We start from the raw sequence: 19,042 nt of genomic DNA, 5'->3' as shown, positions 1-19,042 counted from the left end.
CATATCGCCTTCTACTTTCTTTTTGAGATCCCGAAGGGCCCGGGCCATTTGTTCTTGCTTGGACTCTCTTTCGGGCTCCGAATCGGAAGAAACATGAATTCGGTGTGCCTTTCTTTTTAGCTTTGCCTCTTCCTCCCGGATTCACTTTTCAATAGCTTCTTTGGCTTTGGCTTCTTCTTCCTTCCGGATTCTCTCTCGAAGGGCAACTCTCTTTATTTCATCCCTGACATCCTCTGATGGTTTCTTCAAGTTCTTTGCAATTCGATCAAAGACGAACCCCCGGGATTCCCCGGACCGTTCTTGCTGATCCCCTGGGCGGGTCTCAAGCTCGGCGTTATGTTTTTCCTTCCACAGGTCCATCGCAGTTCGTATCTGATCCGGGGTCATGTTTCCCCAGGGGTCGGCAGAGGTCCCAGTATGCTTGTGGGATGCTCTCTCGATGACTATTCTCTGGTCTCCTGGTGGGAGATTTTGAGAGGGAGTCTAGGTGATGGGGGCCCTTCATCCACATCTTCCATCTCCCCGTCCCTGGGTTGGGGCGGAGGTGGAAGGAAAGAAGTAGAAACAGCCGCTTTGCTCTTTCTTGTAGTCATGGTTATTTAACAATATCACGAATTTACTGTAATATAACTCGTAAAAAACGAATTTGAGAGATTGGAAGTGGCGTTCTTACTGAGAAGTGGTATTTTGAGTTGTTGGGTGGAGTAGGAGTTGCGGATATGAACACCACAGGTCGGAGGTTCGACCCCTCCTTCTAGCGCCAATGATAATCCCAATTCGTCCCGGGGTCCTCTCCTCGCTTGACCCGAACTTAAGCTTCGTTTTGGCAGAAATGACGGCGGCGTGCGGTGTAACTGTAGGGTGGGAACCTACAAAACAGAATCGGAGGGGGGTGACGTCCCCGGAGAGAAAAGGTTTTGAAGGAGGAAAGGGGCAAAACGGGAATTATGCAAGTGTTTTTATGGTGTGTACGCGTGTGTGTATATGTAAGTATATGTGAGAGAGAGTGTTTCCTTTTGTCCTGCCTTTTATAGGCCTCCTACTAGGGTTTAGGGGTTTGTACCTTTTAATCTGGACCGTAGGCGTGTCTTTTGGACTGTACGGCGTGTGGACGTCTGGGATGCGCCGAAGTACTATCGAATCCGGACCGTAGGAATGTTCTGGATCCGGGGTACCTGGACGGTGGTGATGTTGCCACGCGTCCTGGGCTCTCCAGGGTTAAAGCTGAGTATTTCTTGGGTTTTTCTTGTTGGGTCCTGGGCCTCTGTTATTGGGCTTGTATTAATATAGGCTATCATTTAAAAAGTATATCTATCTAATGCAAACTACAACTTTATTCAAAGAAAGTTCAAAAAAAGAGGACTTTTACTAATACAAAGCCGCTTCAAAGCTCAAAATCAAATGATTCTTTTTGATGATTATTTAGCACAAATCAAACCAATTTTAAGTTGGGTTTGTGCTTAATTAGGGTTTATAGTATGAATTGTGAGATGATGAGTACTAGTATGTGAGTGATGATGTAAATTAGGATTTATTTAAGATGGATTATGAGAGAGAAACGGGAGAGGAAGAAGATAAGCGAGAGGAGAGAGAGACGGGAGAGATCTGAGAGGTGAGAGAGGGTGTAAATTAGAATGAGGGGGGAATGGGGGAATGTGATTTTAGTTGGGGGGAAATAAATTTGGTATTAAGGCCAAAATATTTGGACATAAGAGAGGAATTGATACCTGTATTTTTTTAATTTATTTAAAAATAATGATTAACAATGGTTAGATTTTGAACATATGTCTAAAAATGATGGACAATGGGTATTATTTTAAACTGATGTCTAAGACGCATTTTCAATTTTTTAAAAATAATGCTCAATAACTGTTATTTTCTTGACCGATGTATAATCTACGCAACAACATCGTTTTTAAAAATAACCGATGTCTAAAGTGATTGTAACATCGATCGCCTGATCAACCGATGTCTAAGCACCGATATCATATCCTATTTGTCTAGTATTGATTACTCATAATCTATATTACTCAGAATAGGGTAGAAGTCTCCAAGTTCAAAATACGTGTCCAGGTAGCGGACTCGACGAAATTTTGAACATAAATATGTACTTAAATATCGAACTCAGTAACATTTTGAAAAGTATACATATTTTTGACTTAAAATAAGTAATTATATTCGAGTGTCAAATATCTGATACAAATCCTCGAAAATAAAATGAAGGATCCAACACAGATACTCTGAAGTAAAATAAAGATTTCAAGTAAAACAGGTTAGGTTACGATGAATACCTGTATCAAAATTATACTTATAATGAAGACCAGTATGAGATTCTGTTTGATAGTAAATACAATTGGCGAGATTAATTACTTAATTGTTTTTAATCTATATTATAACGCAAGCTCATCCTCAAATCTAGTACTTCAAAATTTAACACAGATGAAAAGAAAAATTCAGTGACAACTAGTTGAGATGAAGATTTTGTAGACACATTAAAAAAAACAAGTCCAAACTTCTGATTCTGAAGGGCAACCTTGAATTTACATGAGCATCTTCAAATCCAAAAAAGATGGAAACAAGTTGATTAACAGGCGCACACAAAAGAGAACATAAACATATATAGGGGACAAAAAACTAAATTAATTAGGCCTAGAAAGAAAAGTACTAAAGCTTGGCTAAAAGCTGAAATCCCTGATTTGAGGACCCAAGTACTCTATTCCATCCATCACCGACTCTTTTGGCATTTCAATCTCTTCCAGCCAGCCATACAGCTTACCCTCTTCTTCCTTGATCATACTCCCATCTACATCTGCATTTATAAATTGAAATGGTCAATATAAAAATGATCTTTTTCAAATGACATGATACTCGAATAGAAAGAATGTTCTTTATGTGCGTGATACTACGTATTGACTGCATGCTTACTTGGTAGAGGAGTGTAAGGAGAGTCTTTGTAGTACGAACCGTCTCGGCCATCCTCTTTAGAATAAGGAGGTCCAAGAACATCAAGCACTGCGCACGGTGTTAAAGCTGTGAATGCATGTATATTCCCTCCTGATGCAGGATACAATACTGAACTATCACAGGGCGCTGTAAACACATTATCCGCCTTCAACCTTGCTAATCTTACTGCAACAAAAGATAAATCATTTATCGATTGATCCTTAGATTTTTCCTTTTAAAAATATACACTAGTCACGTTAAGGTATATTAGGCACTCACATTTAGAGGAGGGTTTACTATCGTTGGAAGAGGAGTCTACTGGATCGACCCAATCATATGCTTTGATGTGCATGGTGCCTAGTAGAAGCTTGCTAAACACAGTCATTCCCGGGTGGTTATGTAGAGGAATCACTGCTCCTACTGGTAGAAAGAAGATGCAAAGCTGCAACATTATGAAAGCAAGCAATTAAAATTCAGTACATTGATCTGATAGCGCTGATGCAATAAAATTTAAAATACTAATGTTGCCATACTACGTTAAATTTTATTATGTTCCTAAAAGCATATGTTAAGAATATTAAAGATTATGATTATACAAAACATATATCTTACGTACAGAAAAGTTCTGGCACTTGTAAATGGTAGTCTGTGTGACTCTGCGAACCCCATTAGCTGCATTGCTAAGAGGATTAAAGAACTGAAGTTCCGGGCTAAGCCCTACATCCTCAGGTTGCATACCATCTACATAAACACATGATTTAAAAAAACTTCAGTCATGCTAATAATAAATTTGTGCAAGGTGCCAAGGCTAAAATTATGGTACGTAACTGAATATTTACGACGGATTCAGTACAAAAATCTACCGTAATGGTCCTATGGTGTGTAGTATTAATGATACCAATACAGTGTTCACGTTAAAATCATTAAAGATTACGCATTGGTACAAATCAACACAATAATACACAATCAATTGTCACAATGATATGAAAACTAATTTCATTATGGTAATGCCCCTCTAAATTTATATTTTCTAAACTGATAATATCAAGTCTCCGTCTATGCTCTTAGTCAAAATAAGTTTAGGGGCCCCTTACATATATATACCATACAATTTATATATATTTATTTAACGAAGTTAGAATTTTTGGAGCTCTTAAATGTAGGCTCGCCTATAGGTGGTCATCCATGGTCTTGGTCCATGAGATAATGAGTATTTATATATAAATCCCGAAATATAATAACCTCTCTAAAGTCTAAAATGGATTTTTTAGGTCCCAACAATCTCTGAGTTTTATTATTGATTAATATACATTGGAGGTATGGTAGGGTGGTTAAGAAAAAATATAATTTAGTGGTGAAAATTAAGAATAACAGGTTGGGTAAAGTGATGTGAACAATTAATATTAAATATATAAAATGAGGATTACAATTGGGAGTAACGTCCCAAAAAAATAAAAAAAATAATGGAAAATAGGAAGTACTTTATATGAACCCACGATATCACTTTATCTGAGTTTTACTCGTTAGGAGTACAAAATAATCAATAATGAAAACATGGGATTGGGTTGTAGTTCTAGACAAGGACATAGTGAGTACTAGGCTAAAAGAAAAGGAGGGACATGCAAAGTTAATTTCGCTGTTTTGGATGAGAGACTAGAAGAGTTAGACGGTCCACCAGCTTGGGTGCTCACCAATTGAGAACCAACAAACAGCAGGCAGTAGCAGTGGAATAGTACATGAATTCTTTAATAGTGAAAATACCAGGGGCTTAACTACAATACCAGAATAGTAATTCTAGGGGATCCACATATGGATAATCTTTTTTTAATCAAACAAATTGTAGTACATCAAAACTGTACCCCCCATCAGATTCATGTTCATGCATCTACCACCTTATCTCAACTTATTCATGCACTCAACCCCCCAAATCCCAATTTGCAATCTCTTGGTTGGTACCTTGCAATTGCATCCTCAATGTACTACCACGTTTACTTATAATATTTTTTATTATCATTATATATCTCAATGATTAAACAAATCCTTTAATACAAAGAGATCATTCAAAATAACCTATTATTTATTTGAGGTGTGTTTAAATCATATTACACTAAATGCATGCTACATCTTCTAATCTTTTTTAAAGTTTTATAGAAAGCAGTAGCTTTGAGGAAAACCTATACAACTCTAATGAAATGGATAAGAAAATATCAATTATCTGTTGATTAGCATAACTTAAGAACCATGATGAACGACAGATTAAGTAACCAACCCATCTAAAACCCTTAAAAATAATAAGATGTCATAGACCTTAAATTAATGGATCAACAAGAACATCATAACATATACATAAATTAGTAGATATAAACAGTGAGCAAATTACATACCGATGATTTGTCGGAGAATTTGGACGTCAGGTGGAGAAGGAACAGTACCAGGGCCTCTAAAAACTTGTTGACATGATTCAAACAGTCTCTGTAACAATATCTTCTTGGGCGACTTGTTCTTTGTTTTACAAGTATCACGCTTTTGTGTCTTGCATCGTTTGGTGCTGATTCTCTTGTTCCTGTTAAGCCTGCCACTCACATATCCAACCCTATTTTCCCTCCCTGATCCATTAATCAACTTCATCTCCATTCTCACAAATAAACACAGGCTGATTCTAATATCTTATCAGTAGTACTCTTATGTTTTTTCAACAAAGGAAACTGTATAAGTACAAGAGATGGTCATCTTTTTGGGACAATAAATACAACAACACTGTTAAGACAGAGAGAGTAAACCATGGGCTATCCGTATACAGGGGGTGATGATACACATAAATAAATAAAATTTTGCCTGGTGCAGTTGATATTTGGAAAAAAGAGAAAAAAAAACAGGTGTAAAGTAGAAAAAAATAATAGTTTTTCTCTAGTTTTGTGGATGGCGGCCCCAAGGTTTGTATCGAAACAGGCGGGTTTACGAGATTTACAACGTCCCACCGTTTTCCCATAGTAGTAAAGTATGCGAAAGGACCTTTTCTTTTCCTATTTGACAAACTAGCATACAAACTTATTCAGTACACGTCATCAATGACTCATTTTTTATATTTGTCACCGCTAAATATTTTTTTTGGATAAGTCTCAACAAAATTTATATTATTGGGTTTTAATCCCTAACAATCATTTGTTAAATAAATTTTATTAAACACACTACTCCATAATTCTTACATTTTTATTTCAAGATTCCAATTAAAGGATTTTTTTTTACCTTCCACTATAAATATAAATATTCGCAGAAAAGATTTTTTCATTTCCGCGGATATTTATAGCGGAAAAGAGTCCTTTCCGCGGATGTTTATAGCGGTAGGTAAAAAAAAATCAATATGGGTCGTTAAAATATAGATCTGACGTCCTGGAATAGTGTGTTATTTAAACGGTTTCTGACACATGATTATCAGGGATCGGGACCCTATTTAGCATTTACCAAATTAATTAATATAACTTTTTTAAATAGAAATTATGCCCTCAATTTCTATTTTGAGGTTAAGTTATACATCTATTATATATATAATTTATTCCACTTAAAATTATTAAATTATTCCTCATTAATGAATACAAATAATTGTCAAATTTAATATCATGTATTTTTTTTAATTTTTTTGACGGAAAATATCATGTATTAATTACACTTAAGTCACTATTACCATATTAATAAATACAAATAATTGTCATAATTAATAACATATGCTATTTTTTTTATCGTAGGTAACCGCAACCGCTACCTTTCGGGTGCACACTGGGTAAACCCTACGGACTCACGTAATAGACTGCAAACCACGTGAACCAAGGTAAATCGCGTTTAAACGACAGATTCTGGCTCATGTGGCATATCTAACTCATTAATATTAATAATTTTACATATGTTACCATTTATTATGAATATTAACAACCTATAATTAAATATCTAAAATTTAATAATATTTGACTATATATATATACTAAATTCTTTTTTTAAGACTCTATATAAAATAAATTTATTTTCAACAAATAAATTAAATATGCTACCTAATCTGAAAATGACAACGTTAATATATCAAGTATTAAACCCAAGAAATATAAGAGATGTTCTCAATTTATAATAAAATTGAGATTCTTATTATATGGCCAAATAAAATATAAATTAATACTGGTTTGAAGATTTTGAATATATATAATAAAATATTAAAATATCAAGTTAATTGCGGTTACATCAATGGTTTACAAGATGAGTCATATTTCTTACATTAACCAGTTTAAAGATTTTTTTCAGAGGTCGAAGTAAAAGATTTAAAAGATTACTACAGCGTTATAAAAATCGGTAATTTCGTCGATAAATTGCTGGAAGGCAACCAAACAATATTATAAAGCAAAATCGGAGGATGAAATATTTTTGTCATTTTCGGTCAAAATTGACGAATTTCTTATCAAAATCGACGATTTTACGGTCAAAATTTGACGAATCAAACATATGATTTTAGGCTCTGCATAGAAGAAAAGAAAGAAAAATATACTCAATCTTGAGTTGATGAAAAGCGGCGATTTTAAATAAAGAAATCAGATGATCACCGAAGAAAAACTGGAAAGATAAGGGAAGAAGATAAGAGCAACACCAGCAGATTCCTTATTTGTTATCGTAATGTGTAAGTTAAGGAATGAGGTTAAAAATTATGCTCCAACAGAATACTAATGAGTCCTTATTTTACTAAGATTCTTCCTTCATTACTTATAAATAACTAACTTGGAGTAACTCTAAGAGTTGTTTGACAAACTCCTAAATAAAATACTATTATATGCACTCCTAAGTCATTTATCATGACCCAGCTCCAACAATCCTCCTCAATTAAGCTCTATTTGTTTTAAAAATAATTAATTGCACACTAACTATGCTCCAAGTAATGAAAGGCTATCATATTTTAGAGGGAAAGTACAATATATTAATATAAAATTGGTTGAGGAAGCATTATATGTTCCTCAACAAAGAGAAAACTTTTGAAGATCTTAAATATATAGGGAGGCACAAGGAGAGTGTTGGAGATGATTTGTGTGTTAGTTTTGTTAAAATATGACTTAAGGGGGAGGATAGAGCAACTCCAACAGAGTGCTTAAGTATTCCTTAAAAATAATATAAATAAATAGAATTTAGTTATTTAAAATATTTTAGGGTAGGACAACTCCAGCAACAATCCCTATTTTGGTTCCTTAATATTATAATAATAATAAATTCAAATCCTATTCATATTTTTTAAAGAGAAGAGAGAAAAAGATGTGAGAAAAGGAGGGTGAAAAAGAAGGAAAATGAATATTTAATTAATGAAAATAAGATAAAGAATAGTAATGCATTTTTATCTTTAAGGAAACAAAAGTGGATCTTAAACTTTTAGGTAATTACTGGAATTCCGTTCTAGTGCCGATTTTAATTCAATACTTAAAATTTTAGACAAATATTCATTATAAGTAAGCTGTTCGAGATACTCTTACCCTTTTTTCCTTTTTTCCCTAGCAAGTGCTAACTTTCATTTAATAATATAATATTAGAACACTTTATTTCTCTTTTTATTATGTAGTGTATGAAAAATACTTTTAATAATATAATATCAAATTAGGAACCAATATAAGGAACATTGTTGAAACTCCAAGTCCTTATTAATGTTCTAAATTAATAAGATCCAATATTTTATATTAAATATAATGAATGAACTAGCATTCTATTAGAGTTGCTCTAAGGAATATGAAGAGAGATGCATTAAGTTTTTTATTATTTTAATGAATAATGCACACAAAACAATGTTATAACTTGATATGGATATACAAATGACAACATGACAATTTTACACATTTCAAGTATAATTATTGTATTTATATATTTTAATAATAATATAAAAATATGTCTGATTTTATTCCGATTTAACATTCCGATAAATTCCCAATTTTTGATAAATCGTAAACCGGTAGTTTAACCGATTTGGTCTAATTTTCAATTTATATAATCATGGATTACTGGCCTAACTATTAATATGTTTATCATAAAAATGAAGTATATTGAAATTATATTCATATTATCAAATGTACAATATTATATTCAATATGTCGGTTTTCATATTTACTCATTACATTTTCTGCTAAAAAAGGTAAGAATTACCTCATATTTATGGTATCATTAATTGTACCATGTAAACAACTTTACTAATTCTTTAGTTAACTCTATAATATTTCATTCTTATGAGTTGTAATTTTTTTTGTGAGAAATATGTGCTTTCATTTGCATTATATTTTGATGGTATATTTCGAATTCATTGTGGCACATTCAATTTATTTTGAGAGAAAACACATTAATTATGCCATCGATCTCAATTCCATTAAGAGAGGTATATAGTTAATCGATCCATCATGAAATAACATGAATATATCATCAATAATTACCGTCAAAATAATATAAATTCACGTAATATAGAGTATGCTCGTGCATTGCACGAGCTATAGAGTTAGTTTATACATAGCGTGTTTACGGCTATTTTTTTTTAACGAACATAACTTCTAATAAATCCGCTAAGTGTATAATAATTATGAATAGTGCTACGTGGTAAAAAAATAATTTAAAATATTTCAAAAAATGACACATGACATGTTTTAATTAGAAAATTCATATTAATACATGTGTGTCTATTACAAAATATGGCCAATAAGAAAGTGAGAACTCTGTAAAGATTTTGAGAAAAAAATTTGGTATTGGTACCTCTATAATTATTTAACTATGACTTTAAGTTAAAGATCCACAAACTCAGAGGGAGTTTCTTCTAATCAAAACTCAGCCACACATCAAGACAACGATGAGACCTCTTCATCTAGAGCTAATCTACCACAACAAGAAAATGGACTAGAGATCACCCATTTGAACTTATTATTGGTGATGCAACTTCAAGAGTGCATACTAGGAAAGTATCTCAAGAAGAGTGTCTATACAGCAGCTTCCTGTCTCAGGAAGAACCAAAGAAGGTAGAAGAAGTTTTGTTGGATCCTGATTGGGTTTTAGCTATGTAGGAAGAGCTAAACCAATTTGAAAGAAATAAAGTTTGAAAGCTGGTACCCAAACCTAAAGGAAAAAATCCTATTGACACCCCATGGGTTTTCAAAAACAAGATGGATGAATATGGCATAATAGTCAAGAACAAAGCTAGATTGGTTGCTAAGGGTTTGTTATGAATATGTGTATTACTTTGATGATAAGTTAAGCAAAATACTTAAGTAGAAATCTAGTGTTTGTAGCCTCAACGGATAAGACCATCTTGGCTATCCGTTGAAGGAGTAGCTTTACTTAGCAATAAGTTTAGTATTGTAGCACATTTCACTCTCTGGTTTCAAGCTGTAATTCTTAGACGTTGTTAGGAAATGATCAGTCATGTTGACTACTAATGGATGTATAAATAGGAGGGCTAAGTGTAAATATTTCATGTCTTGTAATTTTGTATAAGTGAAGAAGTGTCAACGGATATTGAAGACCTTCAACGGATAAGAAACAAAGCTTCAACGGATGTCTCTAATGCTTCAACGGATAATATCCATCAACGGATAAGTGCTTCAACGGATAAAGACTTCAACTGATAATGCATCAACGGATAAAGCTTCAACGGATAAAGCCTCAACGGATAAGGCATCAACGGATGAAAGCTTCAACGAATGCTTAGTTCATTAGCAGTTGATAGTGACAGTTCACAAGCTGACAGAGGCACATGGGTTGACAGAGACACACTGGAATGTGGAAGCCTCTAGGAGGAATCAAGAAAATGCAGCATTTCCATTCTGATGCTAACAAGAAAGTATTCAAAGATTTACAGATTATCCTAAATTGCATTGGATAGAGAAATGAAGAAGAAACATGTGAAGAATCTTTTCAATTGTATTTTACAGTTTGTCTTCACTTGTAAACTTGGTGATATATAAACCAAGTAGCAGCTAGTAATTATGTATGAATTTTCCTTGAGCTGTTTAGAAATATCAAAAGAGAAAATCATCTAGTTTGTACTAGGAAGCAGCTGTGATTTAATTCTTTGAATCACAGATTTTCTGAAATAACACATCTCTGGTGGAACAACAAATCCACCAGAAAAGTTTTTAAGTTCTTTGTGCTCATTACATTTGTGTTTGAATATATATCTGTCTGCATCAGCTTCAAGCAATTCACACACATTTGATCACTCAAACACTTAGCCTTAGAAACTGCTCAAAACTTGAAAAAGTTTTGAGATTTACATTCAACCCCCCTTCTGTAAATCTCATTATTAGTCCACTGGGAATAACAATTGGTATCAGAGCAAGCTCTTAACATACAAAGAGTTTAAAGATCTATTCTGCTAACATCATGAGTGTACAGAAGAATCCTCCTGCTAACATCATGAGTAGGAAGGATATTGGTGTAAAGATCCCAGTCCTGGAAAAAGATAATTATCATCACTGGAAAGTGAAGATGCATTTACATCTTCTTTCTCAAGATGAAAGCTACATCAACTGTATTGAAAATGGTCCTCACATCCCTCACAAAGTAGCCACAGCTGCTACTGCAACAGTTGCTGTTGGACGGTCCATTCCCAAGCCAAAAGCAGAATGGACTATTGAAGACATGGAAGAAATCCGCAAGGATAAGAGAGCCATGAACATTTTGTTTAATGGCTTAGATCAAGATATGTTTGACAATGTCATCAATAGCCAAACTGCAAAGGAAGTTTGGGATAATGTACAAATCATCTGTGAAGGTATTGAGCAGGTCAGAGAGAACAAGATGCAGCTTCTTATTCAACAGTATGAATATTTTCACTTTGAAGAAGGTAAATCATTAAATGATACCTTCAACAGGTTTCAGAAACTGTTGAATGGATTGAAGCTGTATGGTAGAGTGTACCAAGTCAAGGATTCCAACTTAAAATTTCTTAGGTCTCTGCCAAAGGAGTGGAAGCCCATGACTGTCTCTTTGAGAAATTCTCAAGATTATAAGAACTTCACACTTGAAAGATTATATGGAATTCTGAAGACTTATGAACTTGAAATGGAGCAGGATGAGCTGTTGGAAAAGGGAAAGAGAAAATGAGGAACAGTTGCTCTTGTAGCTGACAGTGAGAAGATGGAAGCCAGGAATGAGGAGAAGATAATGCCAAGTCTGAAAATTGGCACAAGCAAATCAGAATCAAGCAAGGGTAAAGAGCAAGTTGCCGAGGATGAAGACAATTCCAGTCAGGATGAATCTGATGATATTGAAGAACATTTGGCCTTTCTGTCCAGGAGGTTTGCAAAAATGAAGTTCAGGAAAAACACAAAGTTCACTAAGCCAAACAAAAACATGGTGGACAAATCAAAGTTCAAATGTTACAACTGTGGCATTAGTGGACACTTTACAAGTGAGTGTAGGAAGCCAAATTCTGAGAAAAAGAAATTTGAGCAAGTTGATTACAAAAAGAAGTATTTTGATTTGCTCAAACAAAAGGAAAGGGCTTTTCTCACTCAAGATGATTGGGCAGGAGATGGGGTAAATGAAGATGATGATGTGGAATATGTCAACCTAGCCCTGATGGCTAATTCTGATGAAAATGAAACCAGTTCATCAAGCAACCAGGTAATTACTACTGATCTCTCTCAGCTTTCTAAACATGAATGCAATGAAACCATAAATGATATGACCAATGAATTATATCATTTGCGTGTTTTCCTTAAATCACTAGCAAAAGAAAATACTAGGATCAAGGAGAATAATATGTTTTTAAGTGATAGGAATGCTATGTTAGAGGATCAGGTAATTGAGCTTGAAAAGATAAAACTTAAATGCTTGACTGTTGAAAGTTAACTAGCAGAAGCTGTTAAGAAAGTAGAAATTCTTTCTACACAGTTAGAAAGTGAGCAAGAGGTAATCAAGGCCTGGAAAACATCTAGGGATGTTAGTGTTCAGATTGCAAAGGTTCAGGGAATTGAATCATTCTGTGAGGATGCCTGGAAGAAAAACAAAAAGGAGTTAGAATTAATTGATGAATTGTCAACGGATGTGGAATCAACGGATGATGAAAGTTATCCATTGAAGGAAGAAAAGGAGCATCCGTTGAAGGCTCATCAATTAAAACAGGCAAGTTCTTTTAAAAATAATCTTAATAAAAAGAATGATTCAACTCTCAAGAACTTTGTCAAAGAAGGAGCTAGCACATCCAGAGATGTTAGTAAGATGAATATAGGACACATGACTTTAGATCAGCTAAAAGATAGGCTTAAGTTGGTTGAGGATAAGAAGGAGACTAAAAGAAAATCTAAAAGAAATGGGAAGGTATGGATTAATAAACATAACAATTACACACCTGATAGGTATGCTCCTAGAAAAAGCTGTGTGCATTGTAAAAGTGTTAATCACCTATCTGATAATTGCAAGTCTGTTAAAAATGCTCCCATGCCTTCAAATCCCTCCATGCCTAACATGTCTATGTCACCTCTGCATGCTATGCCTGTTATGTCTCACCAGAATCCCCATGCATATTTTGCAAACATGCCATATATTAACAATCCTTATCTTACTGCATTTAGTATACCTCAAATGCCATACAATATGCCTATGTGGAATAACATGTTTGCACAACCTATGCCTTATCAAATTCAATCAAATGTGTTAAATGATTCTGTGACTAACCCTACACTTCAACCAACCACATCTGAGACCAAGGTTGACTCAAAGTTACCTAAGTCAAAAGATGCAGGAGGAATGAAGTCTAGGAAAAAGACTAACAAGGCTGGACCCAAGGAAACTTGGGTACCAAAATCAACTTGATTGATTTTGTTGTGTGCAGGGACAAAGAAGGAATCTATGGTACTTGGACAGTGGTTGTTCAAGACACATGACAGGAGATTTCATCCTGCTCACAGAGTTTAAGGAGAGAGCTGGCCCTAGCATAACCTTTGGAGATGACAGCAAAGGATTCACTATGGGATATGGCTTGATTTCAAAAGAAAATGTCATCATTGATGAAGTTGCATTGGTTGATGGTCTCAAACACAATTTATTGAGCATCAGTCAACTATGTGACAGAGGGAATACTGTTTCCTTCAATTCTGAAGCCTGTATTGTCACAAGTAAAAAGGACAATAAAGTGGTTCTAACTGGAGTTAGAAAAGAGAATGTGTACTTAGCTGATTTCAACTCTACAGATGCAGAATCCATAACTTGTCTTCTCAGCAAAGCAAGTCCAGTTGAAAGATGGCTATGGCACAAGAAGCTGTCCCATTTGAATTTCAAGATAATGAATGATCTAGTCAGAAAGGACTTAGTTAGAGGAATGCCTCTAGTGGAATTCACAAGGGATGGACTGTGTGATGCTTGTCAGAAAGGAAAGCAAAAGAAAGTATCATTCAGTAAGAAGCTTGAATCTGCAATTGATGAACCACTACAACTTCTACACATGGATCTTTTTGGACCAGTCAATGTATTGTCAATTTCAAGGAAAAGATACTGCCTAGTGATTGTAGATGATTTTTCAAAGTTTTCATGGGTTTATTTTCTTGGATCAAAGGATGAAGCTAGTGAAATCATCATCAATCATATCAAGCAAGTCAACAATCATCCTGATTTCAAAGTAAGGAATATTAGGAGTGACAATGGAACTGAGTTCAAGAATTCAACCATGAAGTTGTTCTGTGAAGAAAGTGGGATCATGCATGAGTTCTCAGCTCCAAGAACTCCACAACAAAATGGTGTGGTGGAAAGGAAGAACAGATCACTAATTGAAGCTGCAAGGACAATGTTTAAAGAGTCAAAACTCCTAACTTATTTTTGGGCTGAGGCTGTTAACTGTGCATGTTACACTCATAATATTTCTCTAATCAATCAGGCAAAATGCATGACTCCCTATCAATTATTCAAGAGAAGAAAACCAACTTTAAACTTTCTACATGTCTTTGGTTGCAAATGCTACATCTTAAGGAATCAATCTGATCACAAAGGGAAGTTTGATGCAAAGGCTGATGAAGGAATATTTGTTGGTTATTCTGCTGGAAAATCATATAGGGTCTACAATCTAAGAACCAACATTGTCATGGAATCTGTACATGTTGTGTTTGATGATAAAAAGATTGATGGACTAACAGATGAGGGACATCATGAAGGACTCAAATTTGACAATATTGAGATATACGGTGATAATAATGAAGATGAGAATGATGAAGAAGGCATCTCAAGAAGAATTCAGAATCTGCCTTTGGATAATGCACAGAATGCTGCATCCGTTGAAAGTCATAATTCAGCTTCCGTTGAAAGAAGCGATGCAGCATCCGTTGAAAGATAAAGTGCATCATCCGTTGAAGTTCATAATGAAGCATCCGTTGATCACAGTCTGTCAACGGATAATCAATTCACTTCATCAGTTGATAGAGCTCCCAATTCCTTTCAAAGGATCAACAACTCAGGGGGAGTTTCAACAAATCAACATTCTATCTCACATCATGACAATACTGAGGCAACCTCATCTAGGGCTAATCTACCACCTCAAAGGAAATGGACCAAGAATCACCCTTTTGAACTGATCATTGGTGATGCTACATCAAAAGTACAAACTAGAAGGGCTACTCAAGATGAATGTCTGTATAGTAACTTTCTATCACAGGAGGAACCTAAGAGAGTGGAAGAAGCTCTATTGGATCCAGATTGGATTTTAGCAATGCAAGAGGAGCTAAACCAATTTGAGAGGAACAAAGTATGGAAGCTGATACCCAAGCCAAAGAACAAGAGTTCTATTGACACAAAATGGGTATTCAGAAATAAGATGGATGAAAATGGCATTGTCATAAGGAATAAAGCCAGATTGGTTGCTAAAGGCTATTCTCAATAAGAGGGAATAGATTTTGATGAAACGTTTGCTCCAGTTGCCAGACTTGAAGCCATCGGAATCTTTCTAGCCTATGCAGCTAATGCCAATTTCAAAGTCTATCAAATGGATGTCAAGAGTGCATTTCTAAATGGAGAATTGGAGGAAGAAGTTTATGTAAGCCAACCTCCAGGTTTTGAAGATCCAAATTTTCCAGACTATGTGTATTATCTGTTGAAAGCACTCTATGGACTAAAGCAAGCACCTAGAGCCTGGTATGAGACTTTGTCAAAGTTCCTTCTAGATAATCACTTCACAAGAGGTACTGTTGACAAAACTCTCTTCTTTAGAAATGTTAATGGCTCTAAGATACTTGTACAAATTTATGTAGATGATATTATATTTGGATCTACAGATGATAAGCTTTGTAAAAAGTTTGCTAAATTAATGCAAAGTAAATATGAAATGAGCATGATGGGAGAGCTAACTTACTTTCTTGGTTTACAAGTTAAACAAGTTAGTGGTTGAATTTTCATTAGTCAAACTAAATATATTTATGATCTTTTAAAGAAGTTTGACTTAATGGATTGTTCACCTGCAAAAACTCCCATGGCCACTGCCACTAAGCTTGAATTAAACAAGGCTGAAAAGTCTGTGGATATTACAAGTTATAGAGGCATGGTTGGCTCACTTTTATATTTAACTACTAGTAGACCTGATATAATGTTTTCTACATGTCTCTGTGCTAGATTTCAAGCTGACCCTAAAGAATCTCACTTAGTGGCTATTAAAAGAATTTTCAGATATCTCAAGGGGACTCCAAATCTAGGAATCTGGTACCCTAGAGAGTCTGGTTTTGATCTAATTGGCTACTCAGATGCAGATTATGCAGGTTGCAAAATAGACAGGAAAAGCACAACAGGCACCTGTCAATTTCTAGGGAACAAGCTTGTATCATGGTTCAGCAAGAAGCAGAATTCTGTTTCCATATCAACAGCTGAAGCTGAGTACATTGCTGCTGGTAGTTGCTGTGCACAGATACTATGGATGAGGAATCAACTATTTGACTATGGTCTGACTGTTGACAAAATTCCAATATTCTGTGACAACACAAGTGCCATTGCCATTACTGAAAATCCAGTGCAGCACTCAAGAACCAAGCACATTGATATCAAGTACCACTTCATTAGGGAACATGTGATGAAAGGTACAGTGGAACTTCATTTTGTTCCAAGTGAAAAGCAGATTGCAGACATATTTACCAAGCCACTTGATGAATCAACATTCACAAGATTAGTAAGTGAGTTAGGTATGCTTAATTATTCATAATTTATGCCATCTATATAATCTGCCTTGGAGCCTGAAATGAATTTGCTGCAAGAACAAAGTTGGCTTTAATTAAGACTTATCCTATCAACGGATATTCTCTATCCGTTGAAAGCCAAAATTGTTCCATCAACGGATGTTCATTATCCGTTGAAAGACAAATACATTTCTGGTAATTTTATCCTTCAACGGATAAAATGCTGTTGTTCATCAACGGATAACTATTTCCCTTATCCGTTGAAGTGTCACGTCAGTTCCTATAAGTGAGTCACAACCATTGATTCTTTTACTCAACCGTTGATACAGATATACAGTGTTGTATGTATTTGTATTTAAGGTAGTTTTCAGAATTTCTACAGTTTTATTTATTCTTGAACGGCTGTAACTTACTTAAAAGTATCATTTAATCATTTTATTTACGTTTTAATTCAAGAAAGTATAAAAGCCCAATTGAACTCTTATTCTCACTTTACGCTTTCTTGCAATTCTTATTCTCTTTCTCTCTAAATTCTCAAGTTTTTCTCTGCAACCTCTACTCACAACAATGGCACCAGTAGTCAAAATTATGTCTCAAACAGGATTTGTTTATGAAAAGAACAATTTCATTGCCTTGGTTGAAAAGAATGATGCTCATTCTGATTATCACAAGATGATGGACTTCATCAAAAACTGCAAACTAAGCTATGCAATGCTGGAAGCCCCAACCATCTACTGTGAGGTGATTGAGGAGATTTGGACAACTGTAGAGTTCAACTCCACAGATATGATTATTGCCTTCTCTCTCAAAGGTAAGGACTATTGCATTAATTGTGATGATATACAATCTTGCTTTAAGTTGCCTGAGAATAATGCCATGACACCACACACTGATAAAGAAGTCTCTGCTATGTTAGATTCCATAGGCTATGCTTTTGATTCTGCTAGTTTAGGTAGTATTAGAAGGAAAGGCCTTAGGAAAGAATGGAGTTTTCTTGGAGATGCCTTTATTAAGGTTTTCTCTGGGAAGATTAGCAATTTTGATGCTATCACTTCATCTCTTGTTAATATGCTCTATATGCTAGTTTCTGATAGGTACTTTAATTTTAGCAACTGTGTTATGCTAGAATTAGGTTCCAGATTAGGTAACAAAGCTAATAGACCACATAACATCTACTATGCTAGATTCTTTATGTTATTGGCTAACCATGTTGCTGAAGGTTTGGTTATATCCAATGAGAATAATAAACTCAAATGCTGGGCACAAGAGAAACGGGTCCTTGCAGACCTTTTGAGAATGAACCTCAACAGCCAAGTGCCATTGGTATACTTGCCAATCATGAATGCACCACAGGTAAGTGAGGTAAATACTCCTCTAACTCCTACTATTTCCAACCCCAATGTTTCTTTGCCTTCTAGTATGGCTATGGAACCTGTGTCTCTGTCCAAACAGGCTCCTACCAAAGCCACCAAATCTAAAGTTTCCAAAGTCAAGTCAAAGAAACCTACCTCTGTTGTTTCTCAAAAGACAACAGTTGTAACAACTACCATAAACCCTGAAGGGAGTGAACATGGTGTGAGTGGTGAGGGGAGGGGTGAACATCAAAAAGCCCCCCAGGATAAGGTGGGAGAGGTGAGTGGTACCCAAATCAGCCAAGCCACAGTCTCTCAAAAGACTGTGGTGGTTCAAAAGGAGTCCAACACATCCCTAGTTGCATCCTCCCAAAAGGTTATAACTATTGAAAATAGTCCCCAACCAGGGACACAGAACAAAAGAGGGAGGGACACTGAAGCCACACATTCACCATTTAAAGCCTTTTCAAGGAAGAAGAAGGCCAAGACCCTAGTTTCCACAAAAGGGACACACACAGCACAGATACATCCACCTGTATCTGTGCCTTCTCAAATTCAGCTTGATGTGATTCCAGCAAATGTGGAATCACAGCCCCATTCTCTCAA

General features: G+C 35.1%; 1 protein-coding gene across 1 annotated transcript; it reads right to left on the bottom strand.

Moving 5' to 3' along the window:
• Positions 1 to 2,492: 2,492 nt before the first annotated feature.
• Positions 2,493 to 5,765, bottom strand: LOC141688823 (plant cysteine oxidase 2-like). Its single transcript, XM_074492931.1, has 5 exons — positions 5,328 to 5,765; positions 3,560 to 3,684; positions 3,223 to 3,385; positions 2,926 to 3,129; positions 2,493 to 2,809 (listed from the first exon to the last, which is right to left on the bottom strand). Exons 1-5 carry the CDS (start codon positions 5,575 to 5,577, stop codon positions 2,676 to 2,678), a joined length of 876 nt encoding a protein of 291 aa, XP_074349032.1. The 5' UTR covers positions 5,578 to 5,765; the 3' UTR covers positions 2,493 to 2,675.
• Positions 5,766 to 19,042: the final 13,277 nt, after the last annotated feature.

This window comes from Apium graveolens, chromosome 10 (genome assembly GCF_009905375.1).
Source record: "Apium graveolens cultivar Ventura chromosome 10, ASM990537v1, whole genome shotgun sequence".
NCBI lineage: Eukaryota > Viridiplantae > Streptophyta > Magnoliopsida > Apiales > Apiaceae > Apium > Apium graveolens.
Note: the sequence above shows the minus strand (reverse complement) of the source record. Positions and strands in the feature narration are given on the sequence as shown.

Coding starts and splice junctions, on each gene's coding strand:
- LOC141688823 (XM_074492931.1), bottom strand. CDS start 5,577: ATGGAGATGAAGTTGATTAATGGATCAGGGAGGGAAAATAGGGTTGGA. Junction 3,685..5,327: donor AATTCTCCGACAAATCATCG/GTATGTAATTTG, acceptor GTGTTTATGTAG/ATGGTATGCAACCTGAGGAT. Junction 2,810..2,925: donor TCCTTACACTCCTCTACCAA/GTAAGCATGCAG, acceptor TTATAAATGCAG/ATGTAGATGGGAGTATGATC.